Source organism: Gymnoscopelus microlampas (genome assembly GCF_963454915.1).
Source record: "Gymnoscopelus microlampas genome assembly, chromosome: 11".
Taxonomy (NCBI): Eukaryota; Metazoa; Chordata; class Actinopteri; order Myctophiformes; family Myctophidae; genus Gymnoscopelus; species Gymnoscopelus microlampas.
In genome coordinates, this window is record NC_139948.1 from 31,940,678 (window position 1) to 31,967,329 (window position 26,652).

The 26,652-nt window shown below is 44.4% G+C and overlaps 1 protein-coding gene across 1 annotated transcript; it reads right to left on the reverse strand.

The window, feature by feature from the left end:
* Positions 1-15: 15 nt before the first annotated feature.
* Positions 16-24,742, reverse strand: vat1 (vesicle amine transport 1). The gene is made up of 6 exons (XM_084072153.1): positions 24,061-24,742; positions 17,740-17,947; positions 6,998-7,168; positions 5,214-5,303; positions 3,489-3,730; positions 16-323 (listed from the first exon to the last, which is right to left on the reverse strand). Exons 1-6 carry the CDS (start codon positions 24,490-24,492, stop codon positions 63-65), a joined length of 1,404 nt encoding a protein of 467 aa, XP_083928279.1. The 5' UTR covers positions 24,493-24,742; the 3' UTR covers positions 16-62.
* Between the last annotated feature and the right edge of the window lie 1,910 nt (positions 24,743-26,652).

Consider the following 26,652-nt stretch of genomic DNA (forward strand, 5'->3'; position numbering starts at 1 on the left):
CCTCCCGCTCCCAGGACATATGCTCCCCGCTGGTCTGCTTGACTTGTTCTGTTCCTCCCCGCTCACTTCTCCTCTTTCTTGGGTTCCTCCTTCTTCTCCTCTTCCTTCTTGGGCTCCTCCTTCTTTTTGTCGTCCTTCTTCTCCTCCTTCTTGGCGTCGTCCTTCTTCTTGTCATCCTTCTTCTTGTCATCCTTCTTCTTCTCCTCTTTCTTGTCCTCCTTCTTGGGCTCCTCTTTCTTCTCCTCCTCGGGCATGGGGTCTGTGATGAGGACCACCTTTCCAATGTTGCTTCTCTCCTGCATCTTCCGCATGGCGTCACCCACCTGTAAGTCGGAGGGAAGAAACATGAGATTACATACGGTAAGAGGCAGCACTTAAAAGTGGTGTTGAACCTTTGATAGAATTGGGTTGGATTAGCTACCTGGGCATGATATAAGACAAATATTATCTTTATATTTTGTTTTCTGTACTTTGTGAACCTAGACTCGTAACGGGAACAAAGCGGATTTGGCCAATATGGTACATTAAAAGGCAAATCTTGGTTTGGGAATTTGGGGAAGCAAAATGGATGGATTCATGTTTTGTTACCCTTGATGGTAGTCCTCTAACGCAACAAAAATCGATAGGTGGCAATATCAGTGTAACACGAGCACCGCCACTACCAGTAGGCAAAACAGATGGTAACAAATTACATACTAGGACTTGTTTTTGTATATTGGTAGAATCTGCTAGATCAGTTTCACCATGCAATAAGAGTGAAAAGTGGCCACTTCCGGTTCACAACTCACAATCGATAATATATGGACAAAGACATGTACATTATAACATGGCCAGGTAGCTATACAAACCACGGTTCTTCCAAAATACAACATCACTTTGAATAAAGTGAGGTGAGGATGTGGGTGCTGAGAGAAGAGCTCAAACTCATCTGCTAGTGATAAATGATCTATTCACAGAGCAACGTACTAGTAGCCCGTTTATGATCTGCCAACGCATGTTTGAGGCGATAAATAAAAACTCTGGCATTCTTTAATTCTATCCCTCCCACAGTAAAATGAAGTTGATGCCAGGCACTGCCAAGTGCCAACATAAATTGTCTAGGCTTCTTCTACTCCCCAAAAACCTCACTTTATTTATATACACATCATGCTATGAATGGGATACATAGAGAGAAAGAATGAAAGTGTCCCGTTCAAACTGGGGGGAAAAGCCTGCTATAGGAAAGAGGGGAGTTCAGCAAAAGCTCATTATTATTTATTATTTATGCTCACCTGGCTGGTACATCATCATATATGCAAACACTGCTAAAAATCAAATGTGTTTACATTTGTAAATCTCATGTAACCATATATTTATATAACAATGTTTATTGAAAGCTCAGGGAAATACCGCAAGGACAAACTGGCTACATGGTAGTGTTGTGTCACATTACCATTATTGACTGAATGGAAGGCTGCTTGTTCAGTCACAGGTGAGACCTCAGGATGGCGACAGCCCCTGGTTTAATGATTGATCGACCCACTTGGGCCACACTGGCTGTCCGTCACAGTGACACAGGGGAGGATCACAGCCTGTCTAACCCAACCCTCCTGCCGTCTGTTCCTGTGTCCATCTTTTGCTCCCCTTCATCTCACTTTCCTCTCCCTTCCTCCTATCCCACCATCCCTGCCTGCCTGCGCAGGCAGGCAGACCACCTAACGACCAATGCCACGGCAACGGAGGGCCATCTCCTAGCAACGCAAAGCCTTGCCGAAGCCCAGCCCTGACAACTGGGACGCACACAGACACATGGGCGGAGGGGGTGGGAGTTCACAAGGGGTAACTGGTGTGTCTTTTGGGTTGCGAGAATGTCCAACTAAATAAAGGAAGCAAAAAAAGGGTGCAGCTGAGCACAGTAACAGAATAGTGTGATGGTTGAATCTGTGAACTACTCACTAGGCCTTGAATGTGAAAGGAAATCACACTATTTAATGAAGCACTTTAATTGCTTTGTCCACCTACCCCACTTCTGTGTGCTTACTGCCTATGTCTCCGTCTCCCAGACATCTTTACTATGAAGATAACCCCATGTGAGGCAGACTACCTGCAGTTACAGCATTATCGGCATACATTAATCTGGACAGGGTAGACACACATGATAGGGATGGAGATTGAACTGACAGATACCACATATCAGTGATCATGCCTTATTCAAAAGATGTACTCCACACATGTTCATTGATTAATGGACATGGAGAATGACAGGATAGGTTGGAGGAGGGTTGTTCAAGAGTGTGGCATTTACATTTAGCCTCAAGGCGATCAATATTATCTTGCTAATTAAGTTTCAGCAGCATTGTTTGTCCTTTTCAAAAATACACAAACAACCACAAGAGATCATACGAACAATGTCATAAAAATAATACCCAGTATATAACACTTGCTCTATATCTCTTACCAAACTTTATACTAAATGGCTGTGCAATCTCCCCTTTTCATCCCTCTGTATTCTCATGCTCTGCCTTTCTCATACATCAGGCCCCTCCCTAAGACAGATGCACACGCAGACTATGGGAGGTCACCATAGCAACAAGAAAGAAAAAGAGAAAAAGATACACTGAGAGGAAGGAAAGGAGATTTGGGGAGTGGAGTACATAAAGAGAGAGACAGAAAGAGAGAGGGAGAGAGAGAGAGAAAGAGCGAGAGACAGATAGACACACAGACAGACAGTCAATATCCTAAACAGAGATTTAGTGTGATCTAAATAAGAGCCGGATGTAAAAGGCAGAGAAAGAGTGTCAGATGGCGTAGACAGAAGGACACTAGGACAGTGGGCATTTCTTTCAGGCCGGAACACTGACCGGTCTTGGCTTTGATACTGTAGCTGAAGACTTAGGCCTGGCACCACTGACTCTTGTCGTACTCTCGCTTTCCTTTCATGCCGTCTCTATTACTATCTGTCAACCGTGTTAATTTTCCCTCAACAGTCTAAGTCTGTCTAGAGTTGGGTTGAAGGGCGACAGTGATTCCATTCGACACATGATGCCTGGTGAATGAATATGTGTATGGCCACGCCCATGTCATGTGGGACCCAGGTTTTGTAAACTTTTGGGGACATTGCATTGATTCCATATTGCAGTACCCTAACCTTTACCCTACAGAAGAACAGTCACAGGACCAACCATAACACTTAGCCTAACCCTATGAAACTAACTACAACATAACGGTAATCAGATTTCACAATTTGACATGCCGTCCCCAATCAACTGGTTTAACACCCAACATCTGCCCAAAAATGTGGACTATGTCACAACAATAACACACACAATGGATGTCACATGCCGCTGTTGAAGTCAATAAATATCACAGCAATGACAGAGGATTGTGTCCCGCATGCGGAGGAATTTGCCTCTACAATAACCGCCCCCATCACACACACACACACACACACACACACACACACACACACACACACACACACACACACACACACACAGATAAGCACACACCTGCTCAAGATGCCAGGTTGAGTCAATGCGGGGTTTGACTTTTCCCTGACTATACAGGTCCAGGATGACGCTCATGGCCTGACTGATGAGCTCCGTCTCCCCGTCCAGATAGCCCAGGTGGAAGCCACACACTGACTTGTTCCCCTGGATCAGGCTGAGCGTGTGGATGGAGAACTGGTGGTACCAGGTCTTAGCCACTGCTAACAGGTTCTTCTTCTGGCCCGCCAGCATGTTGGCTGCACCTGACAGATGTGGGAGAGAAAGGGTTACATGGGGCGAGGCTGAGAGAGAGAGCGAGAGCGAGCGAGAGAGAGAGAGAGAGAGAGCGAGAGCGAGAGCGAGAGCGAGAGAGAGAGAGAGAGACACAGACAGACAGAGACAGACAGAGAGCCTGAAAGAGAGAGAGGTGTGTGAAGTGAAGAAGAGGGGGGCTGTATATTCTCAAACTGAGGGGCAGTCTCCCAGACTGTGTGTAATTGATTCACGGATGAAGCATTGTTTGGTAGTCTACTCTGGACCGGTTCATTTACTGCGACATTATCTACCCCAGCTCTCTTTTCTCCCTTTTATTGTTTAATGCTAACATTCCTAGCTAACTGATTCTTTTCCATTCTCACCCAAGCTTTAACTTCCACATCTAGCTAATCTGTGGGTCTGTCTCAGTTTTGGTTGAAGAGCGCTCTTGCTGGCATGGCATAATAGGTACAGAGGCTCCCCACGTGACAACGGTTTCACTTCTCATGTGAGGTTTTCATGACGCTTCACATCCCCTTTACGGTTGCTCTGCCTGTTGTGAATCCTGAAACTCTCACTGTCCTCACACCCCCCAGACTCAGCCCTACTGTGTTCTCAAAGGACCCCAACAGTATCACTCTCTCCGTCTCTCTCGCTCCCTCTTTACATCTCTCTCCTGCAGAGGGACACAGGGACACAAGTGTGCTCTGAGAGAGGGGAGGGCTGCTGGAGAAGGACCCAGTCTGCTACATTCAGACACATTCCAGGTTCCGTGTGGATAGAACGCCCATTGTTCCAACCACGCATACTTCTGATAAGCTGGATGAGAAGTAGCCGGCAAAGAGGGACGTGGAGAGCAGAGGACTTGCGGGCAGGGAGAGCAGAGAGCCAACGATGGAGGGATGGAACGGAGGGAGGGATGTACTGTAGCGCTGCAAGGGTGAATAGATGAGGATGGGGACGGGGACGGGGGGACGGGGGGGGTCGGGCACCATGCTGGGTAGTGGGATCGTTTTTTTTATGACATGCAAAGTAAAGGCCCTGTTCTCCATGGATGCCGACCCTGCCCACTGTTGCATGCACGCTGGTCGCCGATTGGCATGGTCACAGAGAGAGTGTATGGGCCTTCCCACGCACAACACAGAGCACGTTTGAGGACATGGGCCTCAACAGGGAGGCCAGCAACCGGGTGCACGCTGCCCACTTGGAAGAAGCTCATCTGGTAGCTAGCATGGGAACCCGTGGGCGTTTTGTCCAGTGTATCAATTTGCTTTTGATATTTTGCTAACAAGGTCATACTAACACCCTCTCATACTGTACAACACTTCTGACCATTTTTTAAGGTTCACCAATTCAAAGTTGTCACAAGCGAGACTGCATACGCAGTAAAAGTCTGAGGATTCATTTAACAATCTGGATTTTGTGGTGTACCACATAGACAGTTGATGGCTGTCACCCATCACAACAGACGACAGATATTTATTTTCTTACCGTAGGTGATAAGCTTGCCCATAGGTTTGAGCAGATTGTAGGCCTTATGAGTGTCTGAGCCTCCAAGAGGGTCCAATACTATGTCCAAACCTAGGGAGGAAAGAAGAAGAAGAAGAAGAGTTATCAGTGTGTGTCAAATGGAGAGGAGAGGAGGAGGAAGAGGAGAGAGGAGGATGGCATTTTTCATGTGAATGATAAGACGAGGGGGATAAAATGTTTCTCTGAGTTTAGTTTTTCTAGAGAAAATAAATAACCGATCTCTGGGCAGAGAGCTATGGTAACCCGACCGTAAGGGTTTCTCTGTGGCTTATTAATGTCTAGCCATGTAGGCTCAGACTTAACGAATGATGCTTCTTTCCGTCCGGAGGGGCTTCTTAAAGCAGACTGGCCCCTCCTTGTTCTGTTAAACCCCTGGTTCTATCGATTCTAGCATGGCTCACAGCAGGGTTCTGCTCTGACCACACCACACAAGCATTGACAGACAGACAAGAGACAGAGGCACAGATAGAGAGCAGAGCTTCATTGATCCAGACATCTAATTAGATGGGTTCTGTCTATCAGTCTGTCAGCTCTCTCTTCTCCCCGTCTCTCTCTGCTACAGAGGAGAGGCGTTGGGCGGGGGACTTCAAAATGAGCTTGTAGTGTAATATAACATTCTCCACTCTGCTAGGAACACAGCAGTAGGTGAGCGGCAAGGGCCGTTTTGATTTAGAGACAAACATCGTGTGCTATTTGTGTCGCCGCTACTGAGGGGTCTTTGGGGATGTATAATAGATGTTGATGTGATCCAGACGGAGTTACTATACTCACTGCTTACTAAAAGGAGTTGTGCACTTATCTAGGAAAGTAACTGCCTTAAAAGCTGTCAGTCTCAAATATGTGACCGCCAAATGTAGTTCGCTGTGAACTCTGTCAAGAAAAGTGCATGGGGGGAAGAAAATCATCAACTTTTTTGATGAATAGTGCTAGTGGGAGCTAATGGGGCTAGAGTATTCACGTTCAGAATCAATCCCAGAGCAGCACACCAGAATGTGGTGATTATTACTGTAATCACTAGTCTTATATTCCAGGTTTATTGATTTTACAGCAGAAAAGAACGTGACATTTTGTGAAATTAGACTTCATTTCATACAGTCGTCTGCATCTAACATCTAGTGCTTACTGCTTATAGGCTCTGTGCATGACTGTGGGTTTTCCAAAGATGGCATATCTTCTGTTACCAGTTCAGTTTCCCATAGCTTCACTTGATCGGCACGACAGCAAGTTTAAACCGGAAACGCATGATGGTGTCATATGTGTTTCCGGTTTAAGTCTGCAGCCGTGCCAATCACGCAAAGCTATGGGAAACTGAACAGGAAACGGATATGCCACCTTCGGGCATACCCGAAGACATTCATCTTTTATAAGATTCCTGAACTTCCTGAACAGCGACATGGACAATATGGATTATAACTCCCTTACATATCACCAAATAAATACACAACATCTTTTATTACATTCCTTTTAAGTCTTCACTACATATCTGATACATTCTGGACAGACACAGATGTAAACTGCAATTGGTAGGCACAGGCATACTAACCGTCCGTGGTGCGTTATTTCAATCTTATTTAGCTTTTGTCACAGACTATTTGTACAAGGTGCCACAGCTGAATTCTAATATACTACGTTGTGCATGATGTCGCGTAACAAAAATAGTGCTGCGACACATTGTGAGACTGTACATCTGCCATTTTCGGTCCGCGAGACGCCGGGCACACAACGTAGCTTATAAAGTGTCTCACCTTTGGGACTGATCTTGCGGACCTCTTCAACATAGTCCTTAGTGCGGTAGTCGATTGGGTGCGTGACTCCACTCTGGCTGATGGTCTCATGCTTACTGGCAGACGCCGTGCCAAACACAGTCACATCCTTCACCGTCTGACACAGCTGGGTGGCTGCGGTGCCCACACCACCTGTGGAAAAAGGGGAGGCAAGTTTAATGTACAGGTACACCTGATTCATTGTAAAACCTAATAACCTATGTACTGTATTTAAAAGTCATCAGATGAATACGATTGAAACGCAGCAATTGCACGAACTGGATTAGGGAGAGCCTGAGGGATTTATGCCTCTCAATCTTCAGTCATAGAAATGGTCGCTCAGGGGACACCTGAGTAGAAATGATACTCGGCATACAGGGAGCACTTGCTAAAGGCACCCCAAAATCCCATTTAACAAGTGTTTTCTATGGCAGGAAAATGTAATTTGCATTATTTATTGTCCCAGGCAGGACTTAGTCAATAACAGCATGGCTGTGCACAGGGCTCAGGGGTAAATAAGAGCATTAAACACAATCACATTACCTCTGCAGCCCTGGGGAGAATAGACAGACACCCACACACAGATGTACACGCAGACATCCAACTCTGGAGAAACTGGCCATTGTGCATCGAATGACACTACTTTGGTTTTTATTCAAGCCAACCTGCCTAAAATTCCACAAGAGATATTTGACTCATTTTTATTCAAGACAACCTGCCTAAAATTCCACAAGAGATATTTGACTCAGCTAAGGTTTCTGTTTGCTAGTAAAGGCGAGATGGATTTCATTGACTCCATAAATTACATACGCATAACTGCTTATAACAGTGCCACTGGAAATAAAAATGTATGCAGAATCAGCAATGCATTGTGCAAAATGACCTTTGAAGGAAAAGTGTTTTGAAAATGTGCTTCCTGAGCTGTTTTGGGTATCTGCGTTTGCATTGACTGTATTTGAACATGTGTGGTAAATGTCTGAGCCAGTGTTTGTTAAGGCAGCCACAGCAAGGAGTAATAGGTTACTGATAAGCAGGGGTCTGTTTGAGATGGAAGCTAGCTGACTTGAGGACTAGAACTGAAAGGCGTCCATAAAGGTCATTCATGCCTCACCAAATAAAGGGCACATCTTATCTGATGCCAGAGAGAATAAAGCAACACAAATGGAGCACTCACAGCATGTGCATTTAAATGAGATCTATTCTTAATGGCATAACTGAGCTGCTGAACTGTAGCACTCGCCATGTTTTCATCAAGTCGTGATCTACTGGCTTGGTTGTGGAAGCATGCACACACTCCTACTCTCCCAAGCATACAAAGACACTACGATCCAGTCGGGCAGTCAACCACATACAGTAGGTAGGCGCACGGACCGAATGCACGCACTCGCGTTTGTTCACATGAGTCGATACGTGGACTGTTGAGTAGTCTTGCATAAAAGTAACCAAAGATGACATATCTTTCAATTAAATTACAATGAATTTCTGGTAGTTACCAAGAAGAATAGGCTGTCCTCTCCCTGCAGATTTCTAAATTGATAACAAACACTGTCAATAGGTTCAACTTGGCACCTTTGTGGATTCTTGCAGGTCAGGATAAAGTGCAATGTTGGTGTTATTTTCTTTTATGTCAATCCCATTTTTAGAGCTTGAGCTTGTGTGGTTCTACCTAGACCTTTCTAAACAAAACGGCCAACTTTGGCTGAAGACCCACAAGGCTACAAGACTACTACACAGTAAAATCATTGTCAGTGTACAATGTAAGAATAAAAAATTTAAAAAAAGTCACAAGATCATCAAATTAACAGAACAGTGTGAATACAGGTGAGGTCACTGGGAAGCTATCTGGAAAACAATATGAAATAAAAAATGTTTGAGTCAAGAATGTTTATCTTTTGGGGTCAAGATCTAGACAATATCTGTTAATGTACAATCAAAATATGGTTCCTTTTCTAAAGGTTAAAGACAGGATGGCATTCTCGATTCCAAGCCCTGGTCTGAGAGGACCTTAAGTTCAAAAGCACTGAATAGACACCTCCACCTTAAAGCCTGATTTATACTTAGTCGTGTGCCTGTGACACACCTCTGCACAACTACATGTAACTCAGGCGGTCTATTATTTACTTTGTCGTACAGCCGAGTTGCTCACGCAAAAATAATTGTGTTTTTCACTTGAACATCTGTATTTCTGGTGAGCGATGCGGCCGTACCACAAAGCATAAATTACTCTGCTCTTCCTTGCTGACGGAAAAAGTAAGACGTGAAGAAATAACAAGATCAAGGCTGTTTTCTGTTGTCTGGCAGTGTTGTTGAGCCAGCTTTATAATATCACTATCTTTCCTTGTCCTCGGAGAGAAACCAAGTTTGTGTTGCCAAGGAAACCGGGGCCAAACTGCCTGCGATGACTGAGCAAGGGGAACCATTTTGTTTCATTGGCTGCTCCTCCATTGGCCATATAGAAGTCATTCGATGGCACATCATGAGCTTGTCGCCAGGTTATCTTTGACAGACCAGCTATAGTAATATCAATCTCTTCAAAGCCTCATACTGCCAGCCATCTATGAGTATGTGCAAGTAAGGCTTGTATACCGGTACTTGAATGTGCACAAGCGGAGGGAGTATATCTACAAACGTATCTCTGCATATATACACATATAATATGACATAACAAATATGTTTTAATACATGTACATACTGTATGTGTGAATGTGATATATGGAGGAAAACATAATGCCATAAAGCTCTGTTTTCAGTACCATACTGAAGATCATCGCTGTCAGGTGGAAACCTTGTATGTCCAATATCATTACTGTTCAGGAAATGGAAAAAATAACCTGTGTTAGTGATTCTAATGTAGTTATTATTTAGTCACAAGCTCTTGTTAATACTTTTCATTGGTAAATATTTACAGCACAACCTACAGACAGACTTGACCATCACTTTCAACCTGGCGTCCCTGTTTTGGGCATGTCATAATTGGCAAAGAATGCAAATAAATTCTTCATAAATAGCAAAAAGCCAATCTATATTGGCTATCAGTATCAGCTATATTGTGAGACACTGTCATACGATGTAGCAGAAATTGTAATTAATTAATGGGAAAAAAACATAGAAAAAGTCGAAATATGGAGATATAAGGTTTCTGCATGACAGCAACAATATATTCTGTGTGCCTAGGGCTATAATGAGCACCTCTACCCAATTGAACACTTTCATATACAGCACAGACAGCATCTAATTAGACTAGAGTAGATTAGTCTAGTGTAAAGTAACGTACAGTAACATCGATCAATTACACATATGTGCTCTAACATTAGTGTTCACACATTACTGTAAACTATAAAGTATGCTCCTCTCATACAGCAAGTCATTCATCTTGTAATTAGCTCAGCCTTATTTAGCATACTGAACAAATCTGAAAATAAGCAGCTCCTGGTTCAGTCTACACCCATTTAAAAAAACTTGAGATGATCTTAACAGAAGAGATTATGCCTTAAAATGGTGTGCACAGGGTATCTTACCCTAGAATGTGGGTTATGACTGTTGCATCTCCCCAAAGAACGATACTGTACCCTGCCCAAGTTATCTTCTAGATCATGGGTTTTCAACTGATTATGAACCAGGGACCACCACCCTGACTGAGAATCAACCTGGGGACCACTGTTGTGTTGGGAGTGGGGATATGGGTGTGGTGTGGGGGGAAAAAGCTTGAAATTAAATAAAGGCCTTAAATCAAGCCCTTAACAGTCATTATTTAACTGAGATATGCTAGTGGTCCAGAGCTCAGAAAAGATTGAGAACCACTGATCCATTCCTTTCCCGTGGTTGCCCTTATTCTGTTCTCTTAACCTTCCATATTAAACTCATGTAAACTGATTCATTGCAACATATGTATGAGCAAGCACATGCGATTGATATGGGCACAGCACACTGTTTCTCAACTATAGTGGTCGATAAAATTAAATATAATACAAATCTTTACTTTCCTACATTACTAAATGCATGGTCAGGGACCACATGCAATACCTTCACGGACCACCAGTTGAAAACCCATGTTCTTGATAGTGGGAGAATGAGGACACCTGTGCCATGATCCCCTGAGAACCAGCTCCACAATGCTGGCCTTAAGACTGGACCCTGATCACAAGACCAAATAGCTCTGCCAAGAGCCCCTCCACACACACACACACACACACACACACACACACACACACACACACACACACACACACACACACACACACACACACACACACACACACACACACACACACACACACACACACACACACACACACACACACACACGTGAGGGAGATCGCAGCATGGAGCAGATGAGAAAGGTTCTTGGTATCTGCAAATCTTACCAAATATGTGAACAGATTCAAATATTAAACCGCCTTTAATCCATTAATTTAGCATCCAATGCTCCTTTGGCTTCCTGATTTGATTTCCCTATAGCTTAGCACACCTCCCATGTGCCCCTTCTCTCTATGCCTTTCCCAAGAGATGAGATTCCCAGGGTGACTTAAGGTCATCCCTGAACACTAACCCCATTCCTTGGGCCAAGGACAAAGTTGCAACTCAACGAAATTCTTGAGACTAATTCCATTTGTTCTCAACCAGATTCAATTGAATTGTTTACACTGGGAAATTAGGGAATGTCAAAGGCACCAATCTAATCTATTTAGTAAGTCTCTCGGGGCGGGCATGCAGGGAGAAATGAGACACACACACACACAGGGCTCTTGTCTCCCTCACATATCCTCACACACATACTCACATTTTGGCACCGGTTGCACTTGGCCTGCATAACATGACTCTTAAGAGAGAAGAGGAATTTTCCCCAAAACACAGTGGAATCCAGCCTGACATTGGGGCCACTGTTGGTGTTCCACACCCTGTGTTCAACAACCAGGGGTGGGTGGGGACAACAGCAATGTTTTTCAGACTTACAAAAAAGTGGAAGGATAACACTTGAACCTCACACCAATAAATCCATGCGCTCTCTCTCTCTCGCTCACACACACACACACACACACACACACACACACACACACCTACTTCCACACAGGTTTTAGTCACATGAACCCTAGCACCCCTATTCTGCAGCGTACATTCAATGAAAATAGTAGATCTATAAGCTCGCATTTTGAGCTTATAGATCTAAGCTCGCATTTTGAGCTTATAGATCTGCTATTTCCACCAAAGAGATTTAATATAGAGGGGACCACGTACAGAGCCCCAACGAACTGTATAGGTTTTTTAAAACAAAAAGGAATAAGATCTCACATTGTGTGGTATTTATTATGCCTCTGCTGTGCCGCGATCCCAGGTGTGGGGTAAAGGTCAGCGCCCACTGGCCACTGTGCCAACAACACCAGCGAGATTGAATGGTCCCCCGTTTCATAGCTCCTTGCTCGTTTTCAGTGTGACTTCCCGTGCTTATTTTCAGGTTTCTTCCACCAGTTCTCCTCTTCCTCACCCTATCATTAGGCTGTGGCCGACAAAGTATGGAATACAAACACAGGCCCAAGAATCCCTTCCTACCCAAACTAGCAGTGGATCCGCGACAACGTCAACAAGACGGATAAAATAAATGACCGTTGAGGAATGTTGGTGGCGTTGCTCTTTCCGATGGCTAGGTTATATAGACAGCAGCGCTCATGTACTACAGTACCCATCCAAATAGATAGGGTTTGTGGTTGACTGTGAATGTCTGCTTTTGAGGTATTACTATTCATTATGTAACCTTGTGTTTTTACTGGGCTGCCTGCGTGTGTGTATGTGTGCGTGTACGCTGTGGACTTGTACGGCGGTTTAATATGCTCACTCTCTCTCTCTCTCTCTCTCCGGTGGTAGATTTCACTCTGTGCGGCATAGAGGAAACCCATTTTTAGTTACTGGGTGTGAGGAGGCAGTCCCTGCGATTTCCTGACCGAGAACTCTCACAATGCTTGTTAGCACAAACACTCACACGTACGTGCACACAAACAACAAAGAGCACAGAAACACCCCAGGCAGTCAGAAAAAGGAAATATTTGTTAACATAAACTCCAAGATATAACCGCATGCAAACAAGCACATTCTTCCTACCATAAACTCCCTCCAAAATATGCACAAACTGGTGCATACACATTCTTTGGTGCAACACACACACACACACACACACACACACACACGCACACCAGCGCACACACGCACGCACAGACAGAGAAAGTCAGTGTACCGAGCACAGTTTGGAGGTTTTCTTCTCAAACACACCTGTGCGTGTGTGTGTGTGCTTGCAGGGAAGGGAGGGGGGGGGGGGATGGGGTCGTGTGTCAACGGTTGTAGCGGTGATGAGTGCATAAAAGAGCGATGTGATTGGTGGGTACACTGGAAGTTGCCCTCATTTCCCTCTCCTATCAGTGCAGCTGATCTGCCTCTGGGTAATGCCAGGCCCAGAGAACACAGAGAGACGGTTCAACTGCACAGCCGAGACTCCTGTTCAGCGGTCAGCTTGAATTAGCATTCTCTAAACTAGCGTACGACCTCCTGAGTTGACAGACTGGGGGAGAGAACAGGAAACCGCTTTGAAGGCATAGACTTTACATTTTTTCCATCATGGCTGCCGAGAATTATGGATCTATAAGAGTTGAGAGATGTACTGAACTACAATCAAGCTACTGTAACGTTTGAAGAGCTTTGTTATCGATTGAATAATGAATGAAAGCTACAGGCGTGGAGGGAAACAAGTGATGATATGTTTTAAAAATGCATTTCTTTGCTTTTCCTTGAATTAATTTCATATTCACTCTCCCAAATGTATTACCTCAGCTCCCCCTCTGTTTCTAGCAGATTACATTGTTTACAGATTTTCCAGTCATCCCTGTATGGTTTTTAGTTTGTTTGTGTTTGTAGTGTGTGTGTGTCACTGTGTGTCTAGATAATAGTAAAATCGCATATCTTCAAGTTGCTGTTTCTGCACTGAAGCCTGACACTTGGTTGTGCGCCAGTGTTGCGCATCAAAAATAGCAGATCTCGCAAAGCGTCAGAGTGAGATGCATATTGAGCTTGCAGATCGGACATTTTCCTGCATGACATGGGCCACGTATAAATTTGGCTTGAGGGCACACTGAGGGAACATATACCGGAAACTCTTCTGTCATGATTCACATAAGATTGAGACCACAGCTGGACTCTCAAGTCAATATCCTCAAGACAAAAGCTCCTGTGCCAGTGGAGTTCCAGCATCAATGATAAACCTCTCTGAACGATTGCTTGCTGGAGTAACTGTCAAGGATTCCTCAAAGATTGCTGAAGCTGAGGAGACTAAAGCACTTTCAGCTTTGTTTAGTAGATTTGAGTAATGGATCCTCCCTGACAAGGACCTTGGACTCTACACTGTTACACTTCTGTCATCCCATGGATGTGAAGTTGAGATCCATGTTCTACCCACTTTACCATTGCAGGACCACATGAAAGCCAAGGCCCTGTGAAGCACAAGAAAGATGTCCGAGACTGTGACTCTAGGAATTAACTCGGTTCATAGTTTATACATGGACCATCTGCAAGGAAATGTAGGGCTCTTCCACTTTTTTCTTTTTAGCCCACCCAATAACTCACAGATAAAAGAGACACGGACGTCATCATTGGATGCATCGGAGTACCATAAGCATGAAGAATGTGTAGTGTGTGGGCGTGGTGGCAGGGCTGCTGGCCAGGTCCATAAACACTGGGCCCGGTTCATGGACAGGTCATAGGAAAGGCTTTTGGCTGGTCACAGCCAAATTTCACTGCACTTCATTCTACCCCGACTCTCTGGAGAAAACACTGGGGAAACACGTGTGTGTGCGTTCCCCAGACGACAAGGAGTCGGCACGGGAATAGCAGGGTCATCTTGAGCCCTTGGAGGGCGGGAGGGTTTCGGGGTGGCGGGTGTGGAGAGGTGGGGGTTATGGAGTGGTGTGGGGGGGGGGTGCGTAGGATGGGAGGATGCAGATGTACAGTCCAGTAGAGTAGGCAGGCGGGATGGAAGGACAAACAATAAGCTATTGTTTGGAGAGAGAAGATAGGAGTGACCCACGAGAGAGGCAGCTGAGCACTCGTCAGCGACGCCAGGATTCAAACACACCACACGCACGTATGCGCGCACACACACACGGGAATGACTGACTGACTAAGTGTAAGCACCATCAGCCAGCCATTGTGTATTGGTCATCTGACCCTCAAGAGCAAAGTTTTTACAATTTTGTACAATGCCATATAAGTTGAATGGCATCACCTGCCACGGCCACAATGATAGGTCAGGGTCACACCATTATATGACAATGGCTCACACAACCTTAAGCGCTGTGTCAAGGGCCTTACTGAGAAATGTTATATTTGCACAATAGAGCCATCATTGTGCAACGTTATATACAGTAGATCCATGATCATTTCTCAGCTTGCTCCTCCCGACCAAGTGGATTGTACTGGGTTTATAAATATATAGGGCTAAATATAAATTATAATAATTGATCAGACTGATGCACAGAGAAAGTTATTCATCAAAAGATTTGCCCATGGCTGTTGTGATAAGAGGATCCATGACCCTTAAGGGTCACTTTTTTGTGAATTTGACACTCTGGATTTTGCTGTATTCAGGAACATTCCAGGCTGTGAGTCAAGCCACCTGCGTGATACTGTTACTTGTCGCCAATAGTAAATCTTGTTTTGCTAAACACTTGTCACATCTTGGTCGAATGTTATGTTGATACAGTTACCAGACCAAACCAGTGGAACCACAGAATTACATAAAGAACGCTGTGGTTGCAGTATATTTCATTATCACAAAAGCATTTTCAAAACACCTGCTGAATAAACAGCCTGAATAAGACAGGCACACAGACATGCTCCCTTTTCCTGGGGTTCATCATTGCAGGTATCTCTGATCTTCTGACATTAATCAGGGACTAACGACATTAAGGAGATGTTAGGAACTATGAGGTGACATGTACATCTCTAGGACTAGTAATATAATTATTAGCTTATTACCATGGTACTGCTATCATTACATCATCTGCAGTTACAGTGGGTAACTGTATATCACGGCAGAAATACATGTATTACAAATTAATGAGCCAGGACTGACTGCACATAAATGGTGTAAACAGCGGGCAAGTGAATGAGAGGGCCATGGTGATTTACAGAAATAAACAGTGACAGAGGGGTTCTATAGTATGTGCATTTTTTTCCTTCTTTCATTATGGTTATTACATATATTCTTTGTGCTTTTTAATAATCATAATAATGTCAGCAGGTGAGCAAAGACTGACAGGCTGCCCTGAGAAACAAGAGAAGCTGCCTTAAATGAACCAGGGGGGAGAGCCAGGGGGGGAAAGACTAGGACACCACACTTCCATATTAATCTGCCTACAAGAAACATACACAACCTCTTCCCCCCCCCCCTCCCCTGACAATATGAGATTCACATGGATGTCATCTCTGCTGTTGAATGACATAAACCAAATGATATGGGGAAAACAAGCACTTGTAGATTCCTTTGTGGGCCGTTAATCTATGAGTAACTGCAGTACAATCCCACTGGTGAATGAGCCTGTTTGTGAACACTGCACTTGTCCTGGTAATGTCACAAATCAAGGTTCATTACTGAAACTGCTGTGACGGTCAAGAGCCACTAGGGACACCACACCTGGACTGGAAGCCTTCCAGTGTTCAGGGAAAGGGACTGACATTTTCTCTTGCAGAGAGAGCATAGTTGTAGAGCTCATCTGTGCTAAGTTCTCCTTGCCATTAACACCCACATGTACTATTCCAAAAAGCAAGGCATGTCTTTTGCGGTCTGGAATCATCAACGCTTACAGTATGCACTGCAGTGAAAGCAAAAGAGAGACAGAGAGAGAGTGCGCGCAAGAGAGAGATCAATTTCTTTTGGATAATGGCTCTCCGATTCTGTCCAGCTGGCCTGCTCATGTATACACAGTAACTAAAATCACTGATTCTCACGCTCAATGCATCACACACTCCCCCCCACCACATTCAAGGTTCCAGGTGCTCCATGACCATACATCATGCTGGACAGCAGGATACTCTCCAACTGCCATGATTCATATAGAAAAGGTATGCATAAACAGGGACAGCAGAACAATACGTTTGGCAGTGTAAACGGTCTAGGGCGTTTCCTTGGACACATATTCAAGCATCCTTGTTCTGAATCTGAACTACAATATTATGATGCATTGACTCTAGACGCATATACAAGCTAAAGGCTGCAGCATACTTCTTGCGGAAATTTAGTTTGATGAGGTCGTGAAAACAAGATGACGTAATTACGGATAAAACAAATGAACGCATTCACTTGCCAAAGTTCTTTTCAGCAATTCCTGCATCTCAGATTTTCTAACTAGCTGAACATCACCGCAGATTACACCAATGAGGAAGGGCGAATAAGGCAGAATATTGTGGTGGGGACAGGGTCTAACATTCAGCGCTCAAAGTGTAGCCGCAATTTGTATATAACAATTTTGTCTGCAGAGAACTTGTTTGGTTTTGGGCAAACAGAAAAACCTTCTACTTAGCTTTTGCTGAAAGCACCATGGAATCACACGATTCATTGGATCTCACAAAGTAGCTGAATGTTTGTGTTTGTATGCATTTTGCCCATATCTTGTATTGCTTTATTTGCTTATTTCTTGCACATCCCAATCTTTTAGACTCCAGTCTATTTGTTTGCTGCTCCATACCTGCAGCAGCGTGGATGAGAATGCTCTGATTGGACCGGAGGTTGCCAAAGTCAAACAGCATCAAGTAGGCGGTGACATAGTTGACAGGTACAGCAGCTGCCTCCTCGAAGCTCATTCCCTCTGGGATGAGGAAGGTGTGGGTAGCCGGCACCACCGCCACCTCCTGCCACATCCCACAGCGGCTCAGCACCATCACTTTGTCGCCCACCTGGGAAAAAAAGACAAAATAACCATAACACTTTAAGTATTGGTGTAATAATAATGCATCAAAGCAAACAAGAGCCATTTTATATATGATCATGCAGTATGTCATTGGTGTTTTGTCAAAGCACAAGGAAGATGTTACATAATCACTATTCCACATTATTGCACTGTACGTTCCCAACCACTGTTGTCACAATGGACAAGCCACCGTTGAAGTCAATAAACATCACAGCAACGACAGAGGATTGTGTGCAGTATGCTGCACACACACACACACACACACACACACACACACACACACACACACACACAGTCTCTCATATTTTTTGGTTGCTGTGTCCCCATGTCCTGAATGGGCTATATCAGGACAGAATCCTCCAATCTTTGAGGACGAGCCACTATTGTCACCTCCCACCCCACTGCAGCACCGTCCAATCAGAAGAGAACACTTTGAGGGATACAGGAAACAGAGACAACCACAGCATTATAATTCACTTCCTGTTTTCTTTCTACTCATCCTCCACCCCAACCCACTCCCAAATCTATGTCGCAACTCCTCGGCTCTTCCCTTCTTTCGCTCTTCTTTTTTTTTACTTCCTGACTCCATTCCACGGCACTACGTTAGAAGGTCTTCCTTCCCTTTCTCCATTCCCCCGTCTCATCCTGTCTGCGTTTGTTTCCCGTCCCCTCCTTCCCCCGCCCTCCACCTTCTACGATTGGTCCCTCTCCCCTCATCCCCTTCCTTCTCGCTCTCCCTCTGTGTCTCACTTTCTACAGCACATAGCTTACTCCCAGCTCCCTCCATCCATCCATCCCTCCCTCCGTGAGGAGTGTCCTGTATCCCCTCTTTCTCATCAGTGACACAGGACAATGGGCCCCATCCTCTCCCCCTGGCTGCTCTCCACTCATCAGTGGCCCTGCCAGATTCTTCCCCATGGCTGAGCACAAGACAAGCCCTCTCCTCCTGGGAACATACCCACTCCGCCCGGGCCTCCCTAATGGCCCGGAGGGAGCCATGCGCCTCGCTGTCTATCCACTCCAATTAGAGAGAATCTCCCTTTCTATCCTTCTCACTCTTCCCTGTTTTATACCCCCCCCCCCCCTCTCTCTCTATGAGGTTGATTCATTTATTTTCCCTATACTTTCACTCCAAAACTTCTCCTTTTTGAGTTTGTTGCAGCATTTAATCCGTCTGCCCCTGTCCGGCTTGTTTCCTTCCCTTTATTATTTATGCTGTTGACTTTTCCTTTGCTTTTCTTTCTTCAGAGCTTACAAACTCACCAGCTTCACCAGTGTAATTCGAGGTACAGTGTGGCACAATCAATAGTTGGGGCTTCACAGGAAACACACACACACACACACACACACACACACACACACACACACACACACACACACACACACACACACACACACACACACACACACACACACACACACACACACACACACACACACACACACACACACACACACACACACACACACACACACACACACAATGACGCATGTATCACATTCACCAGCATTTATTCTTCTGAGCCCACGGAAGCCATGTGAGATGCTGTCATACACACACACACATCCACCCACGCGCACATCCACCCACGCGCACAAACACACAGTCAAGGCCAGACGATCAAGCCTTGTGACACTTTTGTTACAACATATTCACTGTCTGACCCCCCCCCCTTCCTATTTCCTACATGTCCCTTGTTAATTCTCGCGTTCCAATTCAATTTTGGACATTTCAATATAGGCGGAATTCTTTTTGAATGTTAGTTTATTTTATATCAGAACTACAAGCTTACAACATGTCCCACTGCCACCATGACATGTTGTGAGCTTGTAGATCGGCTATTTTTGAGGTTGAGTGATTAAGCCTTCACTCTACTGCATGAACTGTACACAGTAAATCCTTGGTGTTAATTTAACTCTTGAGAAGTGTACAAACGGAAACAGAACCAAATGGATGCTTAAGGGTCTTTTGTTTTCTTTTTTTTTTACTGTGTAGTAGCACTGAGGCTGTTGGGTATGGTGTGGTCAGGGGGAGAACAAAGACATGTCCAGTTAGCATGCACGCAAATGGAATTAATCAGATGGTGATTCAGGTTTTGGGCATGTTGAACACAAGTGAGTAGATGTGTGGTTTTGATGACCTTAGCAAAAAGATCTTTGAGGAGAGAAAAACTAAATTCAGCAAAATGTCTGTTTAAGTATTCTCAAGGGAGACAATGTTCAAGATAAGGGCTAATTGTGACTCCAACAATGCCCTTGTCCTGCAAATGTAATTAAAAGGCAGCATAACATTGTCCTGGTGTCACCGTGCTGTTGTCCCTCATCACGCTAACTCGGTTAGCGTGATGTGGACGGTAGCACCAAAGCCACGCCCTGTTCATGCATCTGTCATAGCCTCCTGGCAACAAAATGTGGCCAAAGGGGAAGTTATCTTTTTTTTTTTCTCAGCGTTACGTTATTACATGGCAAATAGTGTTACCTTGATTCAGCTATGTATTTTCTAAATGAAAAGTTTCCATGATTCATCAAGCAAACCCCCTGTGTATGGGCCAAAAGAGGACAAAATAAAACAGAGAGCTTTTGGAATATTTTGAGGCCTGTTTATCTTCAAGTTAGTCAGGGTCTGATCTTCTCCTCTCTGTGCAGTTTATGGCCAATCGTCATCAGGCTCTGTAAGTGAAGCTATAAGGGTAATCTTGTGGTTAAAAAAAACAAAAACAAGTAGGAAACAACTGCCAGAGAGATGGTAGGCCTGTGGGATGTAAGGAATAGGATAGACGTCAAACACATAAGGATGAAGGATGAGGGGACAGGGACAGTGTGTGTGTGTGTGTGTGTGTGTGGGGGGGGGGGTAGATAGATCATGATATGATGAGGGGCGAGATGGAGATAAAAATAGAGGAAGGGATAGATAGATGGGAGGAAAAAACGATGGTACAAAGAAAGGGAGATGGAGGATTTGAAGGTGGAATTGAAAGAGAAAGGGGGAGACAAATAGAAATAATAAAGGGATCAAATGATGTTAGTAGGATAGGAGGTGTGGAGGGATGGAAGTATAAAGAGGTGGTGGGATGGAGGGAGGGAAGGAGGAAATACCAGACTGACAATGTGGGCCGGAGGAAGATAATTGAGAACATATGGGTCAGATCCTACTAAAACGTACCAAAAGAAAATGGGGGGGGGGGGGGGGGGGTCTGCAGAAGAAATTGCTGACGTTTAGTGTCAAGGGTGCTTTGATGTGATTTGGCATGCCTGCCCTCTTTTCTAACTTAGTCACTGTTATACCCCCCCCCACACACACACACACTCAACTCCTTGGGTCATTTAGGGTGATGTCACTACTGCAGTATTGCTCTGGTCTCGTGTTCAACGTACAAACTGTCTACCTCTTAGTAAGCATTTTCAGAGTACGGAACTGTCCGAGGTCGAATACTTGGTAGTTTCACATGGTCAGACTCACTGTCCTACATCATCAATTCCAGCAACGGAGGGTCTGAATCACAAATCAGCATGTCCGGGTTTTGACACAGAAAGTCAGGTACGCCTTAGATTTGCTGCATGGGCTATAACATGGTTGGCCTAAGGACGTCCATGGTTGGTCAATTTCTATGTCTGTCATGCGTTTTTTGTGAAGGTGGAGGTACTTAATCAATTTTCAATGGTTGGGCCCCAGACGTTAGATATCTGTAATAGTCAGATGAGAATAAATACTGTGTAAATTAAGTGTCAAGACAAATAGAAGACAACACACATGTTAGTGTTTAGTACAATGCTGATGGGATGAGATTGTGTTCATACTTTTTGCATTCCTACACTACAACATATGTGTGAAATTGCAGACACTGTGTCTGTCTGTCTGACAGACAGAAACATAGAGAGAGGGCTGCAGTGAGCTGTGAGCCTCCCAAAAACTCTCTGCCACCAGGCCAGGGTCAGCACATTCCCTCCGTGATTGCTGCCAAAACACAGAGATCTCAGAGGTCTCTATCCATTAGGAAGATTGGCTCTTTATTTCTGTGAACCAGGGGCTGAGGGAAGATGGGGAAGTGTAAATCCTGTGAGGATAAGATGCCTCTCTCTGTCTGTCAGTCTGTCTGTCTGTCTGTCTGTCTGTCTGTCTGTCTGTCTGTCTGTCTGTCTGTGTGTCTGTGTGTGTGTGTGTGTGTGTGTGTGTGTGTGTGTGTGTGTGTGCAGGCATGCATGCCATGAGTGTCAGTGAATGTGTCTGACCTTTAAATCCAATCTACATGACTGACAAACTGAAAAGAGGTTATAAAGCATTTAATAAGCCTGGGTCATAGGGTTTATATGGCTACTGGACCGTTGAGGACCAACGTCATTCTCTATTCAAGTCTTCAATATTCAACCCAATGAATTCATTCCCAATGTATGCTTTGTCAGTTGTCCAAAATAACTGTATGCCTTGAGTCCATCAAGTAATCAAGCAACAAAGTATAAATTAGGATTTACTCTTGACAGGCATGTGCCACTCCCAGCTAGACTAGCTTTAGCCTATATGTAAAGACTCACTCAAGTTAAGGGATCAGCATGGAATTACTCACAGATTATTTCATTGCAGTTGGGGAAATGTGGCATAACTGTATTACAGAAAACATTGAATGACTCATCCTTGACTGATGTGTAGCCGAACATTATGCGTTCATATTCTCGTTGCATTGTAAAAGGCGTTACCGTGGTGATGCCATCCAAGTTGCGGTCATAGGCTACATGACTCATCATGTCATCTATATGGAAGTGAGAGGCAACACTTTTCAATCGTCATTTCAGGGTTATCAATGATGTACTTCAATTCTAACTAGAAACCTTTCCTAATTATACACAAATAATAGCCTATCTATGCTATTTCATTTTGTGTGGCATAAGAGAGCTTAATTGCAGTAACATAATTTCTTCGGAACTTAAAACACTTTAGGCTATTGATTGAGGATTGACAAATTCATCATGAGCAGCAAAGAAATATCTGTTGACAAAGAGCGCGTGTGCTGATCACATTTCTCATATCATGCTGTAGCGCCTCGCCCTTTCCGTTCGGTGCGTGCACGGTGCGTGCGTGCGCCAGTGTCGCTCTCGATAACAAAGGCATCGGTGACTGTAATGTCTCCGGTGCCGTTGCTCACACATCACATCTAAAGCACAACAGAGTGCGCTGTAAAAGGTATAAAGTACGTCGTATAGTCCGCATATTTGCATGCGTCTGTCTGGACAACAGTTAACTCAAAATGTACACTTGGAATTGTGCTTGTGAAATGAATGGATCCATTTGATCTGCAACGCCCCTCGCGGCAGGTAACGGCTCCTAAACTTAGAGCTGTCAATCTTGTGCGCAGAGGGAACGCATTTTGATTAAAGACGGTCGAGGGGCGCTGCCGCCTCACTACTGGCCTCACTGAACTCTACCCAGTCACTGCCAATGAAACACTTTGGTAATCAATCAATAACAAGAGTGAAAACATACGCTTGGCATACTTCATGGTTTAATTATTATTATCACTTTTGGCCCAAATTAGCCGGGACAGGCAGGCAGCAAACTGCTCTCAGATTACACACCTGTGAATGAATGGCTGAGTTAACCAAATCGTTATAAAACGCAGCCTGGCGTACAACTATTATTAACTCAGCCATACTTTTTTTTTATTGTTCAGTGAAATCTTAAAAAAGGTATATGCTTACAGGTTAAATCACAACATTGTTGACGAATGAGTTTAATACCAGCCTCTTACGAATTGATTGATTAATAATACCAACCTCCTATGAATTGAATATACAGGACCCCAGTGGAGACAAGCCACAGTGCTTTCTTTTCAATCCATTTAGCATTGTATTTGTCGGGTTTAAACTGTACTTTGTGCTTTTTTTGCAAACTGTTAATAACGTATTCAATCAATCAATCATTGATCCCAAAATATTGGGCAGGCTGCTCCATTATCAAGCTAGCCAGAATGACACGCCCATGGCTGTAGTAGCATTATGAGACATTTTGAAAGAACTTAATACTCCAGACGATGAATGAAACGGGGCTTAGATGGCAAAAGAACAAAGCTGACGAGGGAATGAGAGCTTTAAAGAGATGCGGCTTACTTTTCTCTCCGTCACCTCTTCGCCCACAGCCTCCACCACGCCGGAACACTCCATGCCGGGTGTGACGGGCGGGGACGGCAGCCGGTCGTAGAGACCCTGTCGGGCCAGGAGGTCGGCAAAGTTCAGGCCGCACGCCTTGACCCGCACCTGGACCTCTCCGGCTTTCAGTGCGGGCTTCCCCTTCTTCACCTGCAGCTTCACTTTGTCATAGCCTCCGTAGCCGGTGAGCACCAGGGAGCGGTAGGTGAACGTGTCCTCCTCGGGAGCCTCCTTCTCCTTCTCGGCCGCTGCTGCGGGTGTTGCCGCTGCAGCCTCGGCGGCAGGTGGTGGTGATTCCGCCTTGGCATCAGTTTTGGGCTCTTCACTGGGTTTGGTCTCTTGCTTCTGTTCCACGTCGTTCTGCTGCTGAGCAGGTGCGTCTTCTCCAGACATTGCAGCAGTGTTTGTTAAGACAAAGTGATAAGTCTTGAAATATAAACTTGCGTTTTTGTTACCTTAAGAGAGGGGCTTTTTTTTGTTGTTTTGTTTTACTGCCTAGCCTTTGCAGAGCGAGGAGCAAATGAAGAGAAAAATGTTAAAGTCGGAGCCTATTCACCAGTCTTGCATGGAGACACTACACACCCCAGACAGTGAAGAGAGAGAGAGAGCAGTCTGCCTCACAACGGATTCAGTGGCTACAGTGGCTGGCTGTCAATGCTGTGAGCTGACAAAGACTGTGGTGCTGAGTGGGACGAGACATGGGCGGGCTGGAAAACATGGAGCGAGAGTTTTGAATGGAAGCGTTGGTATCAATGTCTATGATTGGATGATTTAGGATTTTAGGGTGGGTACTGGGACTGGGTAGGTCTATATTATATAGACCTACCCAGTGTGCACCCTAAAATCCATCCATAGACTCTATAACATTGGCCCACCACACAAAAATGTTTACCTGATTGGATATAGCCTAAAACAATGCTGAAACATTGGGTCTCATTTTAAATGTATTTGTAGGCTATACATTCACCCATTTTCAACCTTTCTTCATATAATTGGTCGTCATTAACACTCATCATAAAATGGTATTTAAAAAATCTAGGCGGTCTGTGTCTCATAGGAGGGCTGTGGACACTTCAGAAACTGCCTACCAATGACATCATCGTTAGCCATGTTTTTTTTATCAAACAATATTTCAAGTTTTTTATTTTTATTAACGAAAGAACAGTGACTTCTATTATAGCATGCTCATTTTTCAGGAATATAAAGCCTGCAGTTTCTATTAGCTTGGATTCCCCATCGATGATGTCACTGGTAGGCGGGTTTCTGAACTGTCCACAGCCCTCCTCTGAGACACAGAGTGAGTAGACAAAAATGGTACCATATTATAATGAACATTATTGAGAACCAAATATATGAAGATAGGTTGAAAATGGGTCAAATCGTCCTTTAAGGACGCACACGTAATAGTGGTCATGCAGATGTGTCTATTTATACAGCCTTTTGTTTTCCGGAACTTTCAGAATTAAGATTGTTACAATTACAATTTCCCGATAGAGGCTGTTCAGAAAATAAGACAGAGCATATGTTTATCCTGCCACCTGTTCATCAAAATATATTAACCTCTTCTGGACATATGAGGCAAAGCAGCTAAATGGCCAAATATTTTCCTATCAAATGAGTGATCAAATTGATCAAATGCATGATGAGATAAGACCACTTGCATTGGTTATATAGAGGATATGCGCATGCTTAAAGTGAATGGCACATCGAGTGGCAAAGCGAGTGGCAAAGCAAAATATGACTTTTCTGTTTGGATGCATGGGCTGTCAAGGCCAGAAAGTATTTTTTTGACACTCAGTAGGCATTCCTGCATAACTTCCGGGTTTGATGATGATGTCACAAGCATATCCTCTATTCACTGCTTATGTCATGAACAAAGCCTAATAGATTCATCATGGATATTAGAATGTAAGGAATCTTGGTTGCTTAAGTGAAAGCAGTGAGCATTTGCTCCTATAGAAAGGCAGATTCACTCTCAACTCATGCTGTCAGATCCCCTGACAGCATGAGAACCCTGACTCAGAGGGTTCAGTATGTGGAACTGAGAGATGAGCTCAGTCACATAGGGAGATATGACCACAACAGGGAGTGGTGAGACACCTTGTGGCCAGGAAGTGCTACTCAGCACTTCTGGGACCAAAGGCAGCAATATCGCAGATCAATACCCCACTGGGACTTAATGCTGTAGGACGCAGGCGTTATTAATCATCGGCTTTGACATTGACAAAGGGTTCCGAGATTGTCTGTGCTTCACTAATCTGGTTTGTGTTCTCACCAATATACTACACAGAGCTACTCTCTGTGTGCCTATGCACCCTCAACCCTTGACAGGGTTCAATTAAATTATCCTACACCCCAGTCCACTTAATTACTTAGTCTTGCCTCTACACTTGCTTTTGCTTGAGTATTGTTTACTTGATCTTGACTTTTACTGCCATAGCATATCTTTTTTTCTCTCAGCACTCTAGTCCAAGGCTGCTATTTCTGTTAGGCTGTCATGGCACGTACTACTCTGGCCTTGCACTTTTGTAAGTCGCTCTGATTAATGTGTCT

Bases quoted from the DNA above. Each gene is read 5' to 3' on its own strand.
- vat1 (XM_084072153.1), bottom strand. From the start codon at position 24,492: ATGTCTGGAGAAGACGCACCTGCTCAGCAGCAGAACGACGTGGAACAG. The intron at 5,304-6,997 runs GTGAGACACTTT...TTTCCTCCCTAG, and splicing joins CCGCAAGATCAGTCCCAAAG to GTTTGGACATAGTATTGGAC. The intron at 3,731-5,213 runs GTAAGAAAATAA...CACATCTGTCAG, and splicing joins GGGCAAGCTTATCACCTACG to GTGCAGCCAACATGCTGGCG.